The sequence below is a fragment of the Rhodamnia argentea genome, chromosome 6, assembly GCF_020921035.1.
Source record: "Rhodamnia argentea isolate NSW1041297 chromosome 6, ASM2092103v1, whole genome shotgun sequence".
Lineage (NCBI taxonomy): Eukaryota > Viridiplantae > Streptophyta > Magnoliopsida > Myrtales > Myrtaceae > Rhodamnia > Rhodamnia argentea.
In genome coordinates, this window is record NC_063155.1 from 5,667,095 (window position 1) to 5,689,602 (window position 22,508).

Sequence of the window (22,508 nt, forward strand, 5' to 3'; positions counted from 1 at the left end):
TCGTGTAGATTAATGTTTCTTCTCCATTGATTGTCGTTAGGAAAATTGTAAAATACTGGTTGTACCGAATAGAAAGTTTAAAAGCTTTTTCTTTTGGCAAAGAGAAGTTTAGGAAGAAGGGAGGTTATCTAAACTCCAATGCCAGCGTATATCGGTCAGATAGTACTCGGGTCAGCTTTCAAGTACCTCGACTAGTCCGCCTCTCCCTGGGGCGATTGTAAAAGTGCACTCCCGCACATCGGTCCGTTTCATTCAGCGTTTCACTCTGGAAATGCTTCGGATGAGACTTGAATCCAAGATTGTAAGGAGAGGCACAAACTCCTTTGCTTCTTGTTGTTTGATCAAACACTTGAATACAAGTTGTGGAGTTAACATGTTGGTCCACGTGATTGGTAAAGTTTTCATCCAAAGCTCAGAAAAGGATTACTATAGTAACAGCAATCGTGTAACAAAGTGCTTTGATTACATTTATGAACTAATGGGTTGTCATTTAAGTAGGAAAAAAAATAAAGTGAAAAAGGGACTGTAATCTTGATAGACACCAGAAGATGGGGCCAGAGAAATTAGGGCAAAGGAGTGTCCAACATGTTGGGAAGATGCTTCCATGGAGACTTTGCTTTTAGAAAATGGTCTGTAGATAGTGCAAACGAGGGTCCATGTCCATCATCTTCATCATCTTGCCCTTTGTTCTCGACTCAAATTCCTTTTTCACCGTCTTGTACTGTGGCTAGTGGTCCAGTGTGCTTGATTAGATATGAACATGATGTCTCTTCCACGGGTGATTTGATGTCTACCTCCGGCTACTTTAGTTAAAATAGCCATGAAAATGTCATGCTAGTTGATGAATGATGTCGATGGTTGTCAATTTTTTCGCATTAATAAATTGAATTTGAATTTGTATTGCCACTATATCTAAATAATGACCAATGGACCATTGTCATATTTTGTGCCCAAAAAAAAAAAAGGTTTAATTGAGTTCGGGACTTACCTCACCGTCAACTGGTAGAGCTCGTCGCGCGAGTCCAAGTCGGACATCGTTGCCCGGGTCTGTCCTTCGTAAAGGTATTCTGAAATCGAAAATAGATTAGAGAATAAGACAGACCTGTGATCTTCGATTTGCAAATCAAGTCTTAAATCATTCGACCAACCACCTTATTAGTGACCACGGACGTATTTCTAAAATATCTCTGATATCGTATTTATTTTCGTTTTTATAGATATCCAAGAGGCCAAAAGAACAAATTGAAAAGAAAAATAAAAAAGAGTTAAGGTGGTGACGGTCCTTGCATAGGGCCCTGCTAAGATGAATGAGTCTTCCTCCCTCATGATTCATCGATTCCATATCGTGCTCCTTTTGACCCCACCATCGCAATTTTCTGGTTCAATCAATGCTGTTGTGCATCCAAATTGATTACCAATTGTGAAGTTTATCTTTTTTTCCCCCAAGGGATGATCTCCGGAGCTATCTCCCTGGGAGTTACCACAAAGATTCAATCCTTGTACCGAATGTTTGAATTGAGTCGTAAATTACTCATTCTAGTAAGAGCTTGAAGGTCCGAAGTTGACAAGCATGTCGCAGCCGCCCCACTGGCATTAGGGGTGTCAAAAATCGAACCAAAATTTCATGTATTTCCGATTCGCTCGAATAATTAAACAAATAACCCTTTTTTTTCCAGTTTGGTTGACCAAACTGAACTAAAAACAACCCTAATATTCTCAGTGAAAACGAAGAGAGAAAATGAACTGGGTGGAAATGTGAGTTGAGCAAGGCACAAAAAAAAAAAAAACAAACAAAAGATCGAACCAAGCTCTATGAGGTTCAGATCGCAGTTTGGTTCAAAGCTAATGTACACCCAAATGGCTCGGTTCCGATTTCCTAAAGACCCGAACTGAACCGAATCATTTACACCCTTAACTGGAATACTTGAAATTAGTAGAGCAAGTTCACTGCACCTGAACTTAGGTGATTGGTTATGTCAAAAAACTTTGGTGATTTGTTCAGGCGGATAGAATTGGCCATGATGAGTTCCTCTACGCCCATTAGTCTTTCCACACGATATCCCGTACATCCAAACTCTTCATGTGAAAAAGGGTTTAAGTGTAACATTGATGACTAATTTAGTAATGGTTGAAGTTTGTTGAGAGAGATAAGGTGTTTTTTTTTTTTTTGGGTCAAAGAGAAACATAATATTTCAAGGAGAGAATTACCAAAACAGTTCTAGACCAATTGCAATTATGTCAATTCAGTCCATTTGACCAATCGATACCGACATGACACTTTTTTAAATAATATTTTAATAAATTTTGAATTTTTATGATGTTTTTCTTTTTTTTAATTTTTCTTTTTTTCCTTAAGTTTTGTTTTTCCCGAACCCTTGGGCCAATGAGGGCCACAACACCCTTGCCAGCCCAAGGGTTTGGGGAAAAAAAAGACTAAAGAAAAGTAAATAAAAAAGAAAAAAAATCATATAAAATTCAAGAATTACTAAAATATTATGCACCGGCCGGCCAAATGGATTGAATTGGCACAAATACAAAAGGTTTAGGATTAAGTTGACACAATTACAATGAGTTTAAGAATTAAATTAGATTTCACACACGTGATTGACATAAATTCTAAACATAAGACACTATAATTCAAACACCCAATCACTAGTTTCAAGACTTGATTGTATTTTTTGAAAGTTTTAAAACTCAATTATATTATCGCAACTTCCCAAACCAATCGAGATATTATGCACACAAGACAGAGAGAATTAATATGCTCTAAAGCATGCACGCACTTGTATGGAGGACCCCATTTACCCTTTTTTTTTTAAGTAGGTACAGTACAGACATCATTCCAGACATTGAACTAAAAATTAAAGGTTTGGCCAGACAAAACAAAGGCCAGCTTGTTCACTAAATTTATCATAAATCTGTAATGTACAGCCTCTCCTCACAAGACAAGCTTAATTATTATTTAAATTGATTATTTCTCGGTATATCGCATGAACAAATTCATGAACATCAGCAAAACCAAGAAAAAGGAAAGAAAGGACGATAAAGAGAAGGAGCTCTATAAACTCCATTTGATGTCTCCCACTAGTTTGTGTCGTGTCGGCCATTTCAACAACATTACTTTGTGGACTCTCTTTCTCTCTCTCTCTCTCATATTGGGAGAGATAAGGACATATGTAGAATGTTTACCTTAGGCCAATCAAACATTCTCTTGCATTCTTTAGACCGAGAATGATGAATTATGTAAATGCACGTGAAAAGTTGAACTAGACCCACTAGGGATTCCTTAAGAGGGCAAGGGGGTTTGCCTTCCTCCAATGCAAAAAACTATCTTGCCCTTCGAAACATAGAGAAAATTGAAGTTTATATGTCCAAGGGTCATTAGAGATGTGGTCATCCCCAGGGTCGCATCAAATATGATCGGAGAAAATTGTCCAAAAGAATTCTAGAATTATTATACGACGGCCAATTCAATCATAAATATTGCAATTGTGTAAATTTAGTCTTAAACATTTTGACGATTTGATAATTTAGTCTTTCTGTCTAATATTAGACGAACATTGCCAACATGACGGGGATGTCATCTTATATGGCACGGCCAAGATCGATGTGAACGTTTTATTTTTTGAATTTTTATAATTTTTCTTTTCTTTTCTTTTCACTAACCACTTCCTAATCGCCGACCATCCACGATGGCCCTCACCGACCCTTTCCAGGAAGTCAACAATAAAAAGAAGAAACAAACTTTGAAAAAGTCATAAAACTTCAAAAAATTATAGAAAATCATTACAATAAATTGTCCGCACGCGGATCATACACGTATGAGAGGCGGTGTCCACTTCAGCGATCTCCAACTGAAATTGATCGGAAAAATTAAATTAGCAAATCTCCAAAAGATTTAGGATTATATTGGAACAATTGAAATGTTCATGACTGAATTGGCAATCGTACAATAGATTTAGGACATTGTAGACAATTATTCCTATTCGATTACAATCTTCACGATTGCAAATGTCAAATATGATGCGACGGCGTAAACAATCGAATGCTTTCATTATAGTCTTGACGATTCCATGTATGGACACCATATCTTCACACGATGGGCATTATAGAGACGCTATTTATCAAACAATAGATCGAGTGCTTAAATAAGTCGATGATACGTATGAATTGAGTGTCGTTTGATTGAAACGTTCCATTCCATCTCATCAAGTGGGCAAGGGAATGGAAATCGATGAAGAGGTTGTATGTCCTTAAGCGTCAAATAACCTTCTAAGTTTGAGGCCAAAAACATTGCTACAAATCCGTCGAGGGGAGAGGCTTGTGGGGAATGAGAAATCGAAACGAAGCTGGGCCATCATTGAAAATTTGGAAAAGATAGCCATACCTCTTTTCGAAATTTGCGCCACTGTCATGTCGGATGCTGTTGCACGAGCATGCCGGTAGGAGCAATACCTTCTGATTTGATTGCTTTGATGTTACACCGCACTCGAGCAAAAAGCAGTCGAAGATAATTGTTAAGCATGAAAATGAGGCCAATTAATGCGTAAAAGACAAGCACACGAACACAAATTACATGCGCTACGTCATTTGATCACCATGGAGTGAAAATTTCAAAAAAGATTTTCAATTGTGTCGGCTTTTTCTATTGAGAATGTGGTTCAATCTTCCCTACGACAGAAAAGCACGTAAGTCTCGCTTAACGCTGAGCAAGCAAGGGTTCAAGAAACCCTCCCCGACGGGAGCCTCAAGGGGACAGCACCTTCCGGATACCAAGAGTTTTTACAATTTAGCTTCATAATTTTGCATTAATAGTTTGGATTTGGATTCATTAATAGCTATTATTACATATACACTATTTTTCGCTTGTAATTAAGCACTGTAACGAAATATGCGAAGCGCTAATTATAGTGAAATCATCTGCTAGACGTAGCTCCGGCTTAAGAGTGAACTAAGATAAAATCTCGCGTCTCGATTTCTCTTTCTCGCTCTATATTTCATTTCGATTTGACTGTGCGTTGAATCCCGATATTTTCAATAGAGCTTTTAAAATGAAAGTCATCTCGAATAAGAACTAATAATTGACAACTTGATCTTAAAAAACACATCTCCAGCTCGGAAGCAGGCTTAATCTTCCCTGATCGATATCCCACCTCTAGTGCTGCCGCTGTTAGGACCCGATCACGGGCCGCAAGTCTCACTTTCTCTGTTTGCTGCATAAATAACCTCGCAAATCAACTAGGTTGAACCCCGACACCAAGCCCATAAAGGCAGCCGCCTCATGCAACAACAGATCTATGGCCATGCAGGGCTAGCGAGCTCCACCGGAGTGGACCGATGGAGGTCGCGACTTCCATGGACATAGGTGGCGAGTTCTACAAGGGAGAGAAAAAGAGATGAAGGTGAAGCAAATGACTCGAACGGCTCTCAATTCTCATGCGGGTCACCTACTGGTCAAGCATGCCAAATTCGGATTCTGCCACAATGGACGATGTGAGACGCACGTGAAAACCCGCCGGCAAGGATTTGGCCGGCCGGTGGGCTGAGACTTGTTTTAAGACTAAGTTGGCCACCTCAATATTTATTTGAATAAGATCCACTCCTCTTTTGAGAAAGCGGACGCCCTTTAGGAAAAATATATATATATATATATATATCTTACGTCCATGCATTAGACCATTTCCTATGAAATCCCTTTTGTTTAGAATTAAATTTTGTTATGGATGCAGTGAATATCGCTCGGACTATATCCTTTTTCTTTTATGATGCGTTTGGTTCAAGAAAAACTCAAGATTTGAAAAATATTTTTCGAAAAATAATCCCTCGTATCACTTATAAAAATAAACTACTACAAAAAATTTTCATCACCCGTGAAAATGGGTATGCATAAATTACTATCAATAATAAAAATATTTTTCCGTAGACTAATTTTTAAAAGAGATATAACTATTCATTTTTCGAAAAATATTTTTCAAATCTTGAGTTTTTTGTTAAACAAGCGGACCCTTAAAATAAGAAAATAAAATACTTATGTCAATATCCATTCAGTAAAAATGGCAAAATACATGAGCTAGCCAGCTAGTCAAGACTTGGTATTTGGTAAAAATTCAAATGCAAAGCCACTTCCCTCCATCTATTTCTTGACCGAGAAACAATAGGCTCGCTTCTCCAAATCGGCACGCCGGTGTAGCGCTTGCCTATTCTACTTCCTCGCTTCAAGACCCGCCCCTCCGTGCACTCTCGAGACTCGCATGATTCCGGTTAGACAAAAATTGTCGAGCCCGACAACGAGAGGTGTGTATCGCGGGTTTTCGCTTTATTAGCGAAAGCGCGAAAAATTCGAAAGCCATAAGCTGTAGTTGAAAACGAGATGTGGTACAACTAAGCCGAGCAGGTCCTTAATAACCCAGACGGTTTTACTCACGAGTCACGTGGACCCTTTGATCATCTCCCGGCCCATAGTGATCTAGTTTGGAGCCGAGTACCTGGATTGGGCCGCGTAGAAGAAACTGCAAGGTGCGGTTACGGAAGTCCCCAAGACTAGGGAGAGACCGGCTTGGCCTGAGAAGGTAGAGAGCAAAACCCACCCAGCAAACCACTAATACTATGCCCCTTATGGTGGGGGGCTTCCGATTGATAGTTGGGCCTGGGTTGGCTCGAGTTGGGCCGTGGATCGAAAACTAGATCCACCTCAAGAGACTCTTGTCGGGTTTGTCACTCTAAGACTAAGGCGAATCGAAACTACATATCTAATCACACCACGCTCAACTTAACTTGGGTATCTAGTTTTTTGAGTGAGACTCACGGAATCCTTAAGTACAACGACGGGTTTCAACCTGTCATGACCTCATCAAGAGAGCAACATCGGCTCCCGACCGGTTTGTACATGGGAGACCAACCCCACCTTTAGAGCTCATAATAGTATGAGTTTTATATCCTAAAACTCCCATCATAGACCACTTGACAACACTCCCACGAGCAAATTGCATCATCCTCTCTGCATTGCTTACTCATCACCCCCACGTCACAAAGCTACACTCACAAAGGTATGTGACTACGAAAGAATTCGGTGCGTGATATTCTCCTCCACTCAATTTCGCAATGCCCGTGTTGTTAGCCGTTCTATCGCTTCCCTGTGTCACTCTAATACCATCAGCCCCGCTTTCGGACTTATGGTGAACGCTCGCCCTAAAGAACTACTTCACTCCACTGGTAGCTTCTCCCTATCAAAGCTATTTGTGAATCTTCAGTCATTTGTACTCACTTTGACAAGTGTGGAATCCCTTGCCAACTGCACTCCCTCGACAGCACTTTCTTTCTCCTACTAGGCTTCTCCCGATCTCAGCAGACTAATGGAGATTTCTCTCCTTGGTGAAAACATGGCAACAGACCTACTCTCGAGATTCGTCCATTGAACCATGAACATTATCCCTATTCATTGACCAATTTGGTTCCTTCTTGTGCCCTCATTGGCGTCCTAGGATCTAAACGAGAGCCGCACTTTATCCGAGCCTTTTTAGCCCCGGCGATCACTCTCCGGCATCGTGCGAGTGTGCTACAAGCTAGGTTAGAATCGTGTGAAAAGAATTTCACTATTAACTTTTAGTAGTATTCCCACGTCTTACCTTAAGAGATCATCGAACGCGACACATTATGCGTGGAAATCATCTCAATATCATAGCTATACCTAACTCAATTGAAAACTTTAATCCTTGAATTAAAGTTACATAAAAGGAAATTAATCATCTTGGGAGTATAAAGCTTGAAATTTGAAAAGATGCGATCTGCGCACATCTCCTTCGTGTCTGAGATATTTTTATTTGCGACTTGCCTTATTATCTTGAATTCGACATATCTTCATATATTAAACTTCGAAAACCTAATACATTAAAGTTAGTTCGGACACAATATGATCTACTTGATTCGCTGAAATCAATGCAACTCCGCGCATCTCGAGGGAACACCTTCTGGTTAACTTTCTTTATTTTTTGTTTAATATACGTTTTGAGCTTCGGAAATGTACCCAGTGTCCCAATATATTATTGGACAGGGATCTATCATTTTTTTTTTAAATTCAAAGAAAAAACCTTTTGTTTAAGATAATTTTTTAGCTTGGGAGATGTACCCAATCTATTATTGCATAGGGATCTATCAACCTTTTTTCGAAAAAAAGAAAAAAAAAATGAGGCAGATCTATTGTTATTTGTCGTTATGTATGATTTGTTTTGGTAAGTGCATGAGCCAAAGTCACAATAAAATTGGTGCCATCTATTCATATGCCCGAGGCCTCATATAATCCCAGGGCGATTGCCAATATTTCTATTCTCGAAAATAATTTTTGAGTAAAAATAAATTTTTATTCCATTTTCGGAAATAGTTTGTGAGCAGAAGAATACATTTGGAAATTGAATAAGATTTCTATTCTCGAAATTTAATAAAAAAAAGGACAGAAATACGTTTGGTACGAAGCTAAAAATTTATATTCCTAATTCTTTATTTAATTATAAAAATATCAGTGGAAGCGGCGGGGACCGGCTGCGGCGGCGGCGGCGGCGGACTCATTGTTGTAAAGATAAGAAAAATTACACTGAATTTGTTTTTCTAAAATGAATTTATTTTTTTCTTTGTTCCCAAGAGCAAAGAATCTACTTTTTTTTTTTAGTTTTTGTTTCTGTTACCGAAAACAGAAATTTATTCTCGAAAAAGAAAAGTAATTTACGGCACCGTTTGTTTCGCGAAAAATAACTTTTAGGAAAATGTATTCCCAATTTTCCGACATCCCCTTCCTCATCAACCTCCCCGGCTGAGGCCACGCGTCGGGGTTGAGTCATTCTCCGTCTCGCCCCGTGGACTCATCCGAGTCGACGACCTAGAGGGCCATCGGACGTGGCCACTACGAGCGGTTGCCGATAAAGGTGGAGAGCGGCGGCGACTTGGTGGAGGCCGAGGCGTGTTTTGCCCACGCCGGCTTGCGGGAGGGGCTGTGGCGGAGGGGAGGGGAGGTGGGTATGAGCGAGTACACGGGCGATCGCGCCGGCGAGTACGTGAAGAGGTCGGAGAGGCTGAAAGGTTAGAGCTTTGTGGAGGCCGTGAGAGAGTTCGTGTCTTCTCTTCTCATTGAGGACTGATTTCGATGATTATGTTTTGTTTAATTCTTGGGTTAATACCACGGAAAACCCCAAACCGGTACACTTGTGACAAATTTACCCCAAATTATTTTTTTGACCACATAAAACTCCAAACCGGTATACCCGTGACAAATTTACCTTAAACTGGTACACATGTGATAAATTTACCCTCCGTTAATTTTCGTTAAATTTAAGCGTCAAATTGTTGATTTGGTGACACGTGACGGTTGACGGGTATACCAGTATGGAGTTTTGACCATCCGCTTGTCACTGATTTATCAATTTGAGATTTTTCGTGATATTAAATCAATTTAACTGGGGTAAATTTATCACGAGTGTACGGGTTTGGGGTATTTCGTGGTCAAAAGAATTAGTTTATGGTAAATTTGTCACAGATATACCGGTTTAGGATTTTTGGTGGTCAAAAAAATAGTTTGGGGTAAATTTGTCACGGGTGTACCGGTTTGGGGTTTTTCATGGTCAAAAAAATAATTTAGGGTAAATTTGTCACGGGTGTACCAGTTTAGAGTTTTTCATGGTATTAACCCTTAATTCTTCTTTCATCATATATATCTCTTATGTTGTGAAGTCTTCATGCTGATTTTTTTTCCTTCTTTGTTCTCTTAGCAATGCGTGCATATGAATGATTTATGTTAATTTGTTTGTTTCCTGCTCAACAATTGAGCCCCGGTCGAACTCTGTAAACCGTGGTACTACGATCATAACGTTGTGAGGTGAAAAAATGGCTCGCGGAATCCGGCAAGGCTCGGCCGTCGGAATTTGGAGAGCTTGAGCCTCTCCGACCGGTGGCGAGGCCGGGCGGTTGTCATGGTCGATCGCCAGCCCCAAAAAAAAAGGAAAAATAAAAAAAAAATAAAAAAGAGAAAAACATAAAAGAAAATAATTTATTTATTTACAAAAAAAAAGAAAATAATTAAAAAAGTAAATTTATTTTAAAATAAAAAAATATATTAAAAGGAGTGTATGGTAGAAATTGATTTTCCTTATCAAACGGCGGAAAAAAAAATTTCTAATTCGTTTTCAGATTTCAGTCAAATACCAAAAAATATCATTCTTTTCTTGAAAAATAACTTTATGAAAAATGCTTTTCAAAAATACCTTTTTTTTTGCGAAATAAACGGAGCGGTCTCGTTGCCGCATCATTAAATCGTCAAACTTCATTGTCACTTGCTCTAATTATTTATTGAGAATCTTCAATGGTCTTGCCACTTGTTCTAATTTTCAAGGTGGGGCGGAAGGTATCGGGCGAACCGTTGGATCGGGCACAACCGGACAATCATTCGGGTTACGTGGAGATCGGATACCCACCCCACCCATTATTTTAATTAGGCCATCTGCCCACCTAAGTGGGACCCACCGAATCCTTGAGTATCTCGTGCGCCAATCGCATATCATCCCTCCAGATCCAATCCCAAATCAACAAAAAGCGAAGCTAAATTAAATAAATCATTTCTTTTTATAAAATTAATTCTGGTACAAAATACAAAAGAAACTCAAATTACCATATAGGACCTTGGGTGGACAATTTTTTTCTTTCTTTTGAAGAGGGTACTTTTGACATATCAACCTCGCTATTTCTAATCATACATTAAAAAACAAGTTAATTACAGTGTTAATGCCATCAAAAATCTCGAATCGGTACCTCACGACATATTTATCCCAAATTAATTCCAGTTTCGTAAAAAAATCTCAAATTGGTGCCCTTGAACCGGATCCTTAAAGGGTAGATTTGGGTTCGGAGTGTTGATTCGAAATCCTTCGAGACGAAAATTACTTTGAGCTAAATGCGTCACCGGGTATCAATTAGAACTTTCAATGATGTCGGTCCTTGGTTGTACATGTGCGTGAAGCGCTTTTTAAAATTTTAAAATGCAAAGTGGGTCGTTGGGAGGGACGTGTTAATGCGACTAACCGACACGCCACGTGCAAAATAATTTTAGATTTTACGGAAGAAAAGCAACCTAGGCATGAGATTTGCACTCCCGCTAAGCAGCTGATCAGATCTGAGGATTAAGGAGATCCCTTTTTTTTTAATTTAATCTTACAATTAAGATACGGTCGGAAATATCTACGACTTTAATATGGACCCGAATGGGGACAAAAGCGATTCTAGCCACGTGTCGTGAGATTGTTTGTTGACGTCGTTCCAATTTCTTTTTTCATTGATAATTAAAATTTGATCGGTGACTTTTCTAATGTTTTGGTGGGGGGAAATAGCGACGAAGGTTGCCGGATGGCGACAAAATCACGTGGCGATTGGTCCCGTTCTGCGATCTTTTTTTGCCCTTTTTGGCATCCCTTCGCTGCTTCCCGGGGTCAAAAAGCCGAAGCCCGATTCGAATCACCGACCGGGCCCCACCACGTATGATAACATAAATGATCATTAAATATCGAGAACATTATATAAATAGCCCGCTAATTTTAATTCACGAATTTTTAATTTGATCAGTACGGTGTTTGAACTAGTGTAAAAATTAGTAAAATTATCTCGAGAGTCCTAAAAGTTTTAGCTCAATGTGATCACTGAATTTTTAACTTGTTCAAAATAATCCATGAACTTTTTGTACATAATTAAATTTAGTCCCTAGACTATATGAAAATGTTGAATATCATTTCTAATCCTGAACTAGTAAAATGACAATGTTAGAACATTTTCATAAATTGAACACAAAGCAAAAGCCTAGAGACCACATTGAATAAATTAAAAATTCGTGAACTATGTTATATAACGAGCTAAAGTTCAAGAATCACATCGAACAAAATAAAAACACAAGGACTATATTGTATATCGAGCAAAAGTTTAGGGATCATTCGTGTTATTATCCCTTGAATATTTTTTATACAATTCATGAGCTAAATTGAATATGTACTAAAAGTCCAAGGATCACATTGAATAAACCAAAAGTTCGGGGACATCATTATATATATTAGACCAAAGTTCAGCAACCACATTGAACAAAACCACATTACATATTGAATCAAAATTTATAGACCATTTGTGTCATCTATCCTAAAGACAATTGCTAAGTTTGCTAAAAGTTGGTATCTGAAGTTATGTCATAAGATTATTGGATATTGAACTTGGCATGCTTATTGTCTTTATCTCGCAATTTGCATTTTTATGAACGAATGAAAGTGCTTTGTTTTACCCAAAAGAAAAGAAAAGAAAAGAAACTTGGCATGCTTACTGAAATGACTAATCATCATTATTTGCGTGGCAAAAAATTTGTCGATCCATGCCTAACATCTTTCATATACAAATTGCTTGATAGGTAAGAAGTCTCGAGTCCAACCAGTACATATTGACGTATTGACCTGCTTGCTTATAGAAGTCTCGACTGTTTTGGTGTCCCTAAGTATTCTGCGGAGATGGATCGTGGATTAGAAGAATGAATTTTGCGATATCTGGATTGGAAGTACGCCATGGGGTTGGACTCTGTTCGCCATTAAACCTAATATAACTTATGTCCACATGACACCAATTTGGTTTCTCAATTGCGTTTTATCCGACAATGGCGTTCCATCTACAACGCTAAAGGATTTCACTTCACTTGTATATGGTCTAATCGATTAATCTTACGTAGTTCTAATCTCTTTCTACTCAATAATTTAAGTTACCGCGTTTCCGTACTGATTTGTTACCAATCCCTTCATGAAATGGACCTTAATTTTTGTGTTTAACTACTTGTACTATTATCAATTATTGGCGTACAGATTCTTGGAAAGAGTTTATGGCAGATAGCTGCTTGTGTGGGACAGACAGATGGGCGTCACGCTACCCCCAATCAATACATGTGAGCCCTCCACGAACGAAGCACATGATAAAAGTTTGCACATCAAAAGTTTTTTATATTCGTGTGGAAATTGATCATGTGACTACGTGTAATTCATGGTTACACCTAGGGGTGAGAAAAAAATCGAGATTCACCGGAATAGGATTGAAGTGTACCCAACCGGCTAATTTTGGGCGGTTTGCATCGAGTACCGATCCGATTCTTGGTTTTAATTTGCTGGAACCGATGGGTAATGGTCCGGTTTCTGATTCTAAGTGGAAATCACCCACCTGGACCAACCGGACCGTACCTATTTATATAATACATGTATGTATATATATTTTAATAATAGCTATTTCTCTCAATAACGTGACCAAGGATTTGAGTACGTTGTTTTCTAAACTTAGTTTGATGATGTTAATTTGTTAACCGAGTCACTGACCACACAAAACTTTGGTTCGGACTTTTAGTGCATAACAATGCAGACTTCAGTTCATTATCTTTTTGAGCAAACTATGATGTAATGGTCGAAATCGGACGCTCATGCCATCTCTTTATCCCATGGGAACGGCTTCATTGGTTCACTTGCTTATGGTTTTTTTAATTAATGTTGGTCCTTGATACTCGTAGGACTTGTTCAGTGGACCCATTTGAGAACCAGATTGGACCCGTAATTTGATTTTCGAGTGGATCCATGGAACGAGTGGGTGATTCGTGATTCTTATTTCCCTAGTAGGTAGAAAACACCTACCTTGAAACCGATCACCCATAGTTACACCCATTCAAATTCAAGTTCAAGAATTTTCCAGGGGGTTGGTACATTTTCGTGTTCAAGATGACATATACCCACACAAAAAAAAAAAAAAAACCTAACTCTAACTCACTGATACCTTGTAAATTTTCATTTGGGTGATATCGGTACATATTTTAGTACTAATGATTAATTCAATTCTTTCCGATTTCACATGAATCTTCCTCTTTAGAACAACATAACAATTAAAATCCTTAGATATATATTAATGTGAAATATAAGGACGTTATAACGGTTAGAAAATTGCTAATTGTCGTTGTTATGGGATTCAAGGAAAATTATGCATAATCGATAATCATTTTATGTTTTCATAAATAAAATAAGCAAAATCTACCAAGGAAAATTAATATGTAAAATCACTTTTTAGAGGCGATTTCTAAGTAAAAGCAAGTTACTACATATTAATAGATATATAAAAAAGAATAAAATATACGGGATAATAACACAAATAATCCCCGAATTATGACCCATGTGCAACTATGAAGCACCAACATGTTGAGTAGCTCACCATGTCGGTGTCGGATACGTGTCAAACACGGACACACGGCCGACAAGCGTTCGACACACGCTCAACGAGTGTCGGAGGTCCGACCCGTGGTCAATGCCGGTGACATGCCAAGGACACCCGAGTCGGTGAGGAAGGAGGGCATAAAAAGCGCAAATCTAGAGGTCGGAAAGGGGGGAAGAGGAGGAAAAGGGCGCCTTCGTCTAGGACCTTGAGAGAGGGAGAGAGTCGGAGAAGAGCAAGTCAATGGGAAAGGAGGGCTGGATAGCACGGATCTGGAAAGGGAGGTAGTGATGGAGCGAGCCAGCCCTAGAGGATGGGCTTTATCTGCGTGGAGGACATAGAGAAAGCCTTAGAGAATAGAGCGAGAGAGCGGTAGAGGAAAGGCGAGACAACTAAAATCACGGTAGTCGTCTTGCTTCGAGAGAGAGAGAGAGAGAGAGAGAGAGAGAGAGCCGGGGAAAGAAGACGAAGAAGAAAGAGGAGCGAGAGCATGCAGATCTCCGAGAATGAAAGATGAAAAGGTAAGGGTACACATGATAACACTTCCAAAAGTGGATTTACGCTTCAGAAGTGTTTTTGGAGCAGAAATTCATTTGGTACAAATTTTTATTTTTGAAAGAAATTTTCACTTCTAAAGTTATTTTTTTCCCGATTTGAGAAGTTAAAAAAATAGCTTCTCCAACTCAAGAAGTACTTCTCGTCTCACCATCTTTTTATTACCCCATCACCCTCTTTTCTATTATATCCACATCCGCCAACCTCCGTCACCACAAACCATCGCCGACCTCAACCGGTTCTTGCCCACGACTACCGCCGACCATCACCTGCCCTTGCCCACCACGGACCTCTGTTGGCCGCCACCCGTCGACCGTTCCCTACGCCCAACCACTGCCAACCTTTGCCGAGCGCCGCCCATCGCCACCCATCGACTATCGCGCCGACGACCGCCGACCACCGCCGCTTCCAACCACCAACCACCAACCATCGCTTACTGCCAACCTTTGCCGGCTGCGATTGCGGCCAACCACCGATCTTTGCTAGGCGCGACCGCCGCCAACCATCGACCATCGCACCGGCTGCCGTTCTTGAATCGCCGTCTCTGGCCGCCTAAGTAAAAATAAATTATAGATTTTTATTTTTTAAAAATCACATAATATTTTAATAATAAATTTTATTTTCAAAGAATTTTAAAAATTTCAAAAATGAAGTAGAAATTTTTCGGTTGTCGATAATAATTTTCCATAGAATATTTTGTGTTAATAGTGTTTCCGAAGTGGAAATTTTCAACCGTTAACAAAAGAATTTCTCTCATCATAAATAACTTTAGAGTAGAAATAAAAAAATAAACTTCTACTTTTGAGGAGAAGTAAAAAAATTAATTTCTAATCAGAAGCTAATTTCTGTAGCAGAAGTGTTATCGTAAACGTCGTAAGCTTCGGGATGTAATCTGATCTCGTGATGCACATGCGCTGTTTTCCAGCGCACCACCACAGCGGCACATTAATTGACTTTCTCTCTCTCCTCTATCAGAAGGGGTCCCCATCACCAACCCTAACAACCATGGCCATCGTGTTTTTATAGGTCAAACTTTTCGCACCCAAAACCTAGCCATCGTGTCATTTGCTCGGTCCATAGAACTTGTAAGACAATAACTTAATGTTGACCACACTTGGTGGAACGAGGTCAAGAGAGGAAAATTTATGAATAATTTTATTTAGAATTCTATAAAAGTAAGACAATTTCTAAAAACATATGAGTTTTTCTTTAAAATATCCTAAGATTATCGCATGCCCAAAAAATAATTTTTCCTTGACACACACATATATAATTATTTATTATATAACATGTCGCAGTGTATCGAAATTCTCTATTTTTTAGAAATAATGTATCGGCGTGCCGTCTCGTGTCGTGTTCCGTATACGTGTCGGTGCTATTGAAGTGTGCAATATGACTATTGAATTTTGAATTTATTTAATGTGGTCCCTATTTCTCCCAATACACAATTTGATCAATATAAATTTTACATATATTCAATTTAGCCTCCGAATTGCATGAAAACTTCAATACTGCACTTGAATTTAAATTAGTTGGTGGATAATATTGAATATCTTCGTACAGTCTAAAAATTTGAATTGAAGGTATGCTAAAAATCGAGGAATCAAAAATAAATTTTTGGACCAAAAAAAAAATAGAATAAATTTAAAGTATAGGATCGTACTGCCCGGCGAGCCAAAGTTCCGGTGTCGTTTAGGTTTATTGTTGTACTACATGCCCCGTCGCCCACGACGAGTAAAAAGTACGAAAGAATTGAAAACTCTGGCGGGCGGCTGCTAGGGGAAGGCGCTGGGCTACCTCTATAAAAGCATAAGCATTGAGCGACTGCCAACTCCATTGCCATTACCATCATCTGTTCGTACAACGCCCGAAGAGCGCAGAGAGAGAGAGAGAGAGAGATCGCGTCGCCGATGCGGCAGAGAGGAAGAGCTCACAACCGCAGATCCAGGAGCTTCTCTAGGTCTCGCCTCGCCATTCAGGGCTGCAGTTGAGCTGACCCCGCTTCACTCGCTCCCTCTCTCTTCCATCTCCCATAAAAGCTCGCTCTTTCTCTCGCTCCCCCTCTTCCTTTCGCCTTTCATTGGCGCCTCCCTCTGCGACAATGGCTGCTCAAGGTACCGTTCCTCTGGCTTCTTTTTCTGTTTTCTTGTTCTCGGAGATTGGTGGGGCGGCGTTCTTTTTTGTTTTTGTTTGTTTTGGGAAAGGGAGGGGGGTGGGGGGGTGAGCGTAGCTAATGCGGAATGTTGATCGAATTTGGGCTTGGTTTTTTGTCAGGGGACGAACGCGAGGTGCAGAAGAGCTACTGGATCGAGCACTCGGCGGACCTGACCGTCGAGGCCATGATGCTCGACTCCAAAGCTTCGGATCTCGACAAAGAAGAGCGTCCTGAGGTGACGTCTCTGTCTCTGTCTCTCTCTAGAATTTTTTCTATGCCTTCCTTAGTTTTGTGGAAATGGTGGCGATTTGATTTTGGGTCGTGTCGGTGGCGATGGGCTGTTGTTGGTTTTGTGGTTCGGATGGTGAAGCGCGCATACCGTTCGTCAGAATTTCTAGCACTACTCTTTCACAAGGCAGGTGTCGCTCTACAGGTTTCAGTTGATGTGAGAATCGATTGGCGCTCCATTTGCTCGTTATTAGAGACAAGGATCCTCTTTCCTTCCTTTTTTATTCTCATGATTCCTATTCTTAATTATTACTGTTGTTGTCACCAAAAATCGTCAATGCACCCCGGAGGCCGCTGGACATGTTACTATCAGGCGTAACAATTTACTTGACTGTATGGTTCTTTTTTTTTGCACAATCCCAGGCACTATGGGAATCCCATGTCAGCTAAAGATTTTGCCAGTAATTTGAGGTTGTTCTTTTTTTATTTTGGAAAAGGGAATGTAACTTTCTTCACTGGGTTCCTTTATATATATCACACAGACATTGAGGATTGGGACGCTTCATTACATATTGGATTTGGATGGAATTTTTCCATCCCTTCTACTTTAAAGGAAAGCGATTTTCTGTTTCTGGTTCGTTTTAAAAAGAAGTAAAAAATGAACAATACTGGCTTGTGTTTAATTCAACTACAATGTGAGTGTAATTATCCTTAATTCCTTGGGTTAAAATATGGGGAAAGAATAAACATGTGAACATTCTCATAAAGGAAATTACTTCACCCGAGCAACTCCGGCAGCAATGTTCACAATCAGCCAAGATGTGGGTTTTTCTCCATGTACCTCTTAGTTAGGCATTCCCATTGTTGTTGATTTGAGGCGTCAGCCAGAACAGCAGTCGTCTCCAGCTTGACCAATTGTGCTGTTTAAGTCACCATTACACCATGCTGAGTGGGATATTCATGGGTGCTAAAACGGAGCAAAGTGCCTGCTATCTGCTTTATTGCTCTGTTTTACTTAGCTTCACATGATTTTGACTGCTATCTGCTTTATTGCTCTGTTTTACTTAGCTTCACATGATTTTATCCTTGGACTTATGTGGTTGGTTGGATTGTAGATCCTTTCTTTACTCCCACCATATGCCGGAAAATCAGTTCTGGAACTCGGGGCTGGCATTGGTCGCTTTACTGGTGAGTTAGCCCAGAAAGCTGGTCAGCTTTTGGCTCTCGACTTCATTGATAGTGCGATCAAGAAGGTAAATGTGCCTCTAAATGTATTAGACTATGCATCTCTTCAAGGGTATACTATAGTCATTCGGATGGATTACCTGAATATGTTTTTCAAATCTTGTTTTACAGAATGCAAGCATCAACGGGCATCATAAGAATGTCAAGTTTCTGTGTGCTGATGTGACATCCCCGGAATTGAAAATTGCAGAAAATTCTGTGGACTTGATATTCTCTAATTGGTTACTTATGTATCTATCAGACACGGAGGTGATTGCCATATTCTTCATGTATTCTTTTCCTACAAAAACCGTGGATAACAGAGCATGACTGCAGTAAGAAAATCGGTTACCAACATTTACCGCGAAGTCGGTCCTCCTTATAAATATAATCTCCATATTCGCGTGTGCCGGTTCATGTCTTAGTTATTAGAGATTTTTTATGCTGCATCAAAATAAGCTATCAGGGGTACTCTCCCCTGTACCGAACTTTTTATTTGCAGTCACTGCAAGTTCTGTTCTTAAATGTTGCATTACTCCTAAATGTTGCATTGCTCTATGTTAATAAAGTTGAGCACTGCTACCAGTGTGGCAAATCTGGTTCTGTTCTTATAAGTAGTAATATACGTCTCTTTGGGTAGTATTCAAAGCTGAATAGTTTTGTCCCTATATGTTTGAAGTAAAGAAGGATTATATCTGTTCCCTCTATGTTCTTTTTAAGCACGTCTTTTGTTGGTCAGGTTGAGAATTTGGCTGAAAGGATGGCCAAATGGTTGAAGGTTGGTGGATATATATTTTTCCGTGAATCTTGCTTCCACCAATCTGGAGACTCTAAGAGGAAACATAACCCTACCCATTATCGAGAACCCAGATACTACACAAAGGTTCGTCCTCTGATTAGCGTTCCAATAAGCATGCTTCTAAAAGAGGGCATTGACATTGACAGTTCGTGTTCTGACAGATTAGAATTGCTACTGGGAAGTATCATTTTTGCTGAATAGCTATCCAATTTGCATCTCAAATTGTTGTTTCTTTTCTCCCATTTTGTTTCTCCAAGAGGAGAAAGCTCCCTCTATGCAAACCATATTGTTGGATGAATTTCTTCACCCTGGGAACAGCTTCATGACTTTTTCTTGTCATGTTTTTATCATAGAGGTACACATGTTGTGTTTCTCCCTTGAGTGGAAATAGTTTTGTAATTCAAGGAAGCAACTTGAATTTTGCACTTTGGTTACTTGTAGGACATTGTTAGTGCAAAAAACAGACAGGATGCATATTATTGTATGTCTGGGATGGGGGATGTAAATATGTTTTAGATTTGCTTCTACACATGATACGGTTCAACAAATTCAACATATTTAATCTCAAGCGATTAGCAGAACTTTTCGAGTCCCTTAATGCCAGGTTCCACTGTGCACATTTTGAAGTAAATACGGTACTTTTTTGGAATCCATGCTAGATATTTTAGCGGGTAATTTAGTTTATTCATATTCTATTGCAGGTTTTCAAAGAATGCCACATGCGTGATTCATCTGGCGATTTGTATGAACTTTCTCTTGTTGGATGCAAGTGCATTGGAGCTTATGTGAGAAACAAAAAGAATCAGAATCAGGCAAATGATACTCACAAAACTTGAATCGCAGCTTTTTGATTTTTCTTTCCAGTTACAGCTTTGTGGATAGTAGATTCGATAATAACACAGGCAACTTCATCTTTGATGCAGATTTGCTGGACATGGCAGAAGGTCAAGTCAGACAACGATAGAGGCTTTCAGCGATTCTTGGACAATGTTCAGTATAAGTGTAGTGGCATACTACGTTACGAGCGTGTCTTTGGGCAAGGCTTTGTGAGCACAGGCGGGATTGGTATGCTTTAGGAAAACAAAATTCTATTCATATAAATTTCATTTATTCGGTTTCAAAAGGAGAACTTATTATCTTGGGGGAGAACTTTTTTTTTTTTGGTGTGTGTGCGTCTTTTTTTTTTTTTTTAAGAGGATGAATAGCTGCTGTCATTCCTGCATGCTTTAAGAAAGGGGACGCTTTCACCTAGAATAGTTCTGTACCTATAAGTCCTTCGATGAGTAATCATAAGTTGAAGTGATCTTCTCATGAAGCTGTACACAACTTAGAAGTGTGTGACATTACCTTTATGATTCCCTGGGGGGCAGTGCCAGTCTGACACAGAATAGCAAATGCTTCAGTTTGAAAAATGCATAGTATCACATAAATTTTCTTGACCAAAAGTAAAGGAAAAAAGAAAAAGCTTACTCGAATTTGGAAATATTGGAATTAACCTGTATTTCTTTATTTCCTGATACTTCCATGTTGAGACACCTTGGCTTCCCAGGAACTTAACCAAATTTGATGGATCTGTGGGATTACTCAAATCCAAGGTCTCTTTTTCTTACGTTATTTAAACATTACCATTTATAACAGATACTACTAAAGAATTTGTGGCAAAGCTGGAACTCCGGCCTGGTCAGAAAGTTTTAGATGTTGGGTGTGGCATTGGTGGAGGAGACTTCTACATGGCAGAGAATTTTGATGTTGAGGTCGTCGGCATTGATCTTTCCATAAATATGGTCTCTTTTGCTCTCGAGCGTGCCATTGGACTCAAATGCTCTGTTGAATTTGAGGTTGCCGACTGCACCAAGAAAAGTTACCCTGAGAATACATTTGACGTGATCTACAGTCGTGACACAATACTGCATATTCAAGTAAGTTTTCTTTTCCAAAGTAAAAAAACAACTTCTCTTTCTCAAAGGTCATTTGGACATGTGGCATAGTACATCAAGCTGATTTGGCACTCATTTATCTATTTTTGTCATTTACATCTTTAATCAATTCCATGAAGTCACTTGATCTCTAACAATCCATGGAGGAACATTTTGGTTGGAGATTATATATAGATAAACAATACTTCTTGTTACTTCGTCTCCTTTCATGTAGAAGTATGGGTATGCCTCCTCGGTGCTAAGTTCTATTTGCATGCTATTTCCAGGACAAACCTGCACTATTCAGATCCTTCTTTAAGTGGTTGAAGCCTGGAGGTAAAGTTCTTATTAGTGATTACTGCAAACATGCCGGAACTCCTTCACCAGAGTTCGCGGGATATATTAAGCAAAGAGGGTATGATCTCCATGATGTACAGGCATATGGTCAGGTATGCACATTAAAGACATCTCATTTGTGCTTTCTGCCAACAAATTTATCCTTAACCCATCAAGCTTATTTGATCTGTTTTTCTTTTTCTCTATATGCAGATGCTTAGGGATGCTGGATTTTCTGAGGTCATAGCAGAGGATCGAACCGACCAGGTCTGTATAATTTTTTTTTGTGTTGCCACATTGTGCAAATTGTTTTCCATTCTGAAATAAATTCCTTGCTTGTGCTTTCAGTTCCTTAAAGTTCTGGAGAAAGAACTAAATGCTGTTGAGAAGGACAAAGATGCATTCATAAGTGACTTTTCTGAAGTATGCTCTCCATAACCTTCTCGTCTTCCTTGCAAAAGGCCTTGGATTAACTTGCTATGGTGTTAAATTCTGTCTCTCACGGTCCTAAAATATGCAGGAAGACTATAATGATATAGTTGGGGGCTGGAAGGCGAAGCTGACGAGGAGTTCATCGGGCGAGCAACGATGGGGTCTATTCATCGCCAAGAAAAAGTGATGAGTTGATTGCTAAAACCATGCAATAAATTATCTGCTTTGCTTAGTTGATAGCACTCCTGTGTTTGTTGGTCATTTTCTCCAGCTTATGACAGGGCCTTCGTTAGTCATATCCCTTCCCTTGGTCTCTTTTGTTGTTCAGTTGATCCTGTCTGTTGAATGCTGTGTACTCTCCTTTGGACTTTGATAATAAGATGTCGTCTGGACTGATTTAGAATTGCCATACTTGTGGCCACAATGATGTTTAATCTGGATTTAGGGCGACTCTTGATATGTGTCGTTCATCGGTACTTATGGATAGGGCATAATCCACCTGACCTGACGCAATTGAGGGTTGTCATGGGCATTTGACATTGGAGCTTTGAATTGTGCTTCCCACTTTGGAAGAATGACACTATTGGTTCATCCACGAAACCAATGGCCAATAACACGACGG

The 22,508-nt window shown here is 39.5% G+C and overlaps 1 protein-coding gene across 1 annotated transcript; it reads left to right on the forward strand.

Annotated features, from left to right (window-relative positions):
- Nucleotides 1-16,615: 16,615 nt before the first annotated feature.
- LOC115741457 (phosphomethylethanolamine N-methyltransferase) lies at nucleotides 16,616-22,295 on the forward strand. The gene is made up of 12 exons (XM_030675364.2): nucleotides 16,616-16,910; nucleotides 17,071-17,186; nucleotides 18,295-18,432; nucleotides 18,536-18,673; nucleotides 19,143-19,286; nucleotides 19,904-20,014; nucleotides 20,126-20,267; nucleotides 20,841-21,121; nucleotides 21,406-21,567; nucleotides 21,668-21,721; nucleotides 21,803-21,877; nucleotides 21,975-22,295. Exons 1-12 carry the CDS (start codon nucleotides 16,898-16,900, stop codon nucleotides 22,071-22,073), a joined length of 1,473 nt encoding a protein of 490 aa, XP_030531224.1. The 5' UTR covers nucleotides 16,616-16,897; the 3' UTR covers nucleotides 22,074-22,295.
- The last annotated feature ends 213 nt before the right edge of the window (nucleotides 22,296-22,508 follow it).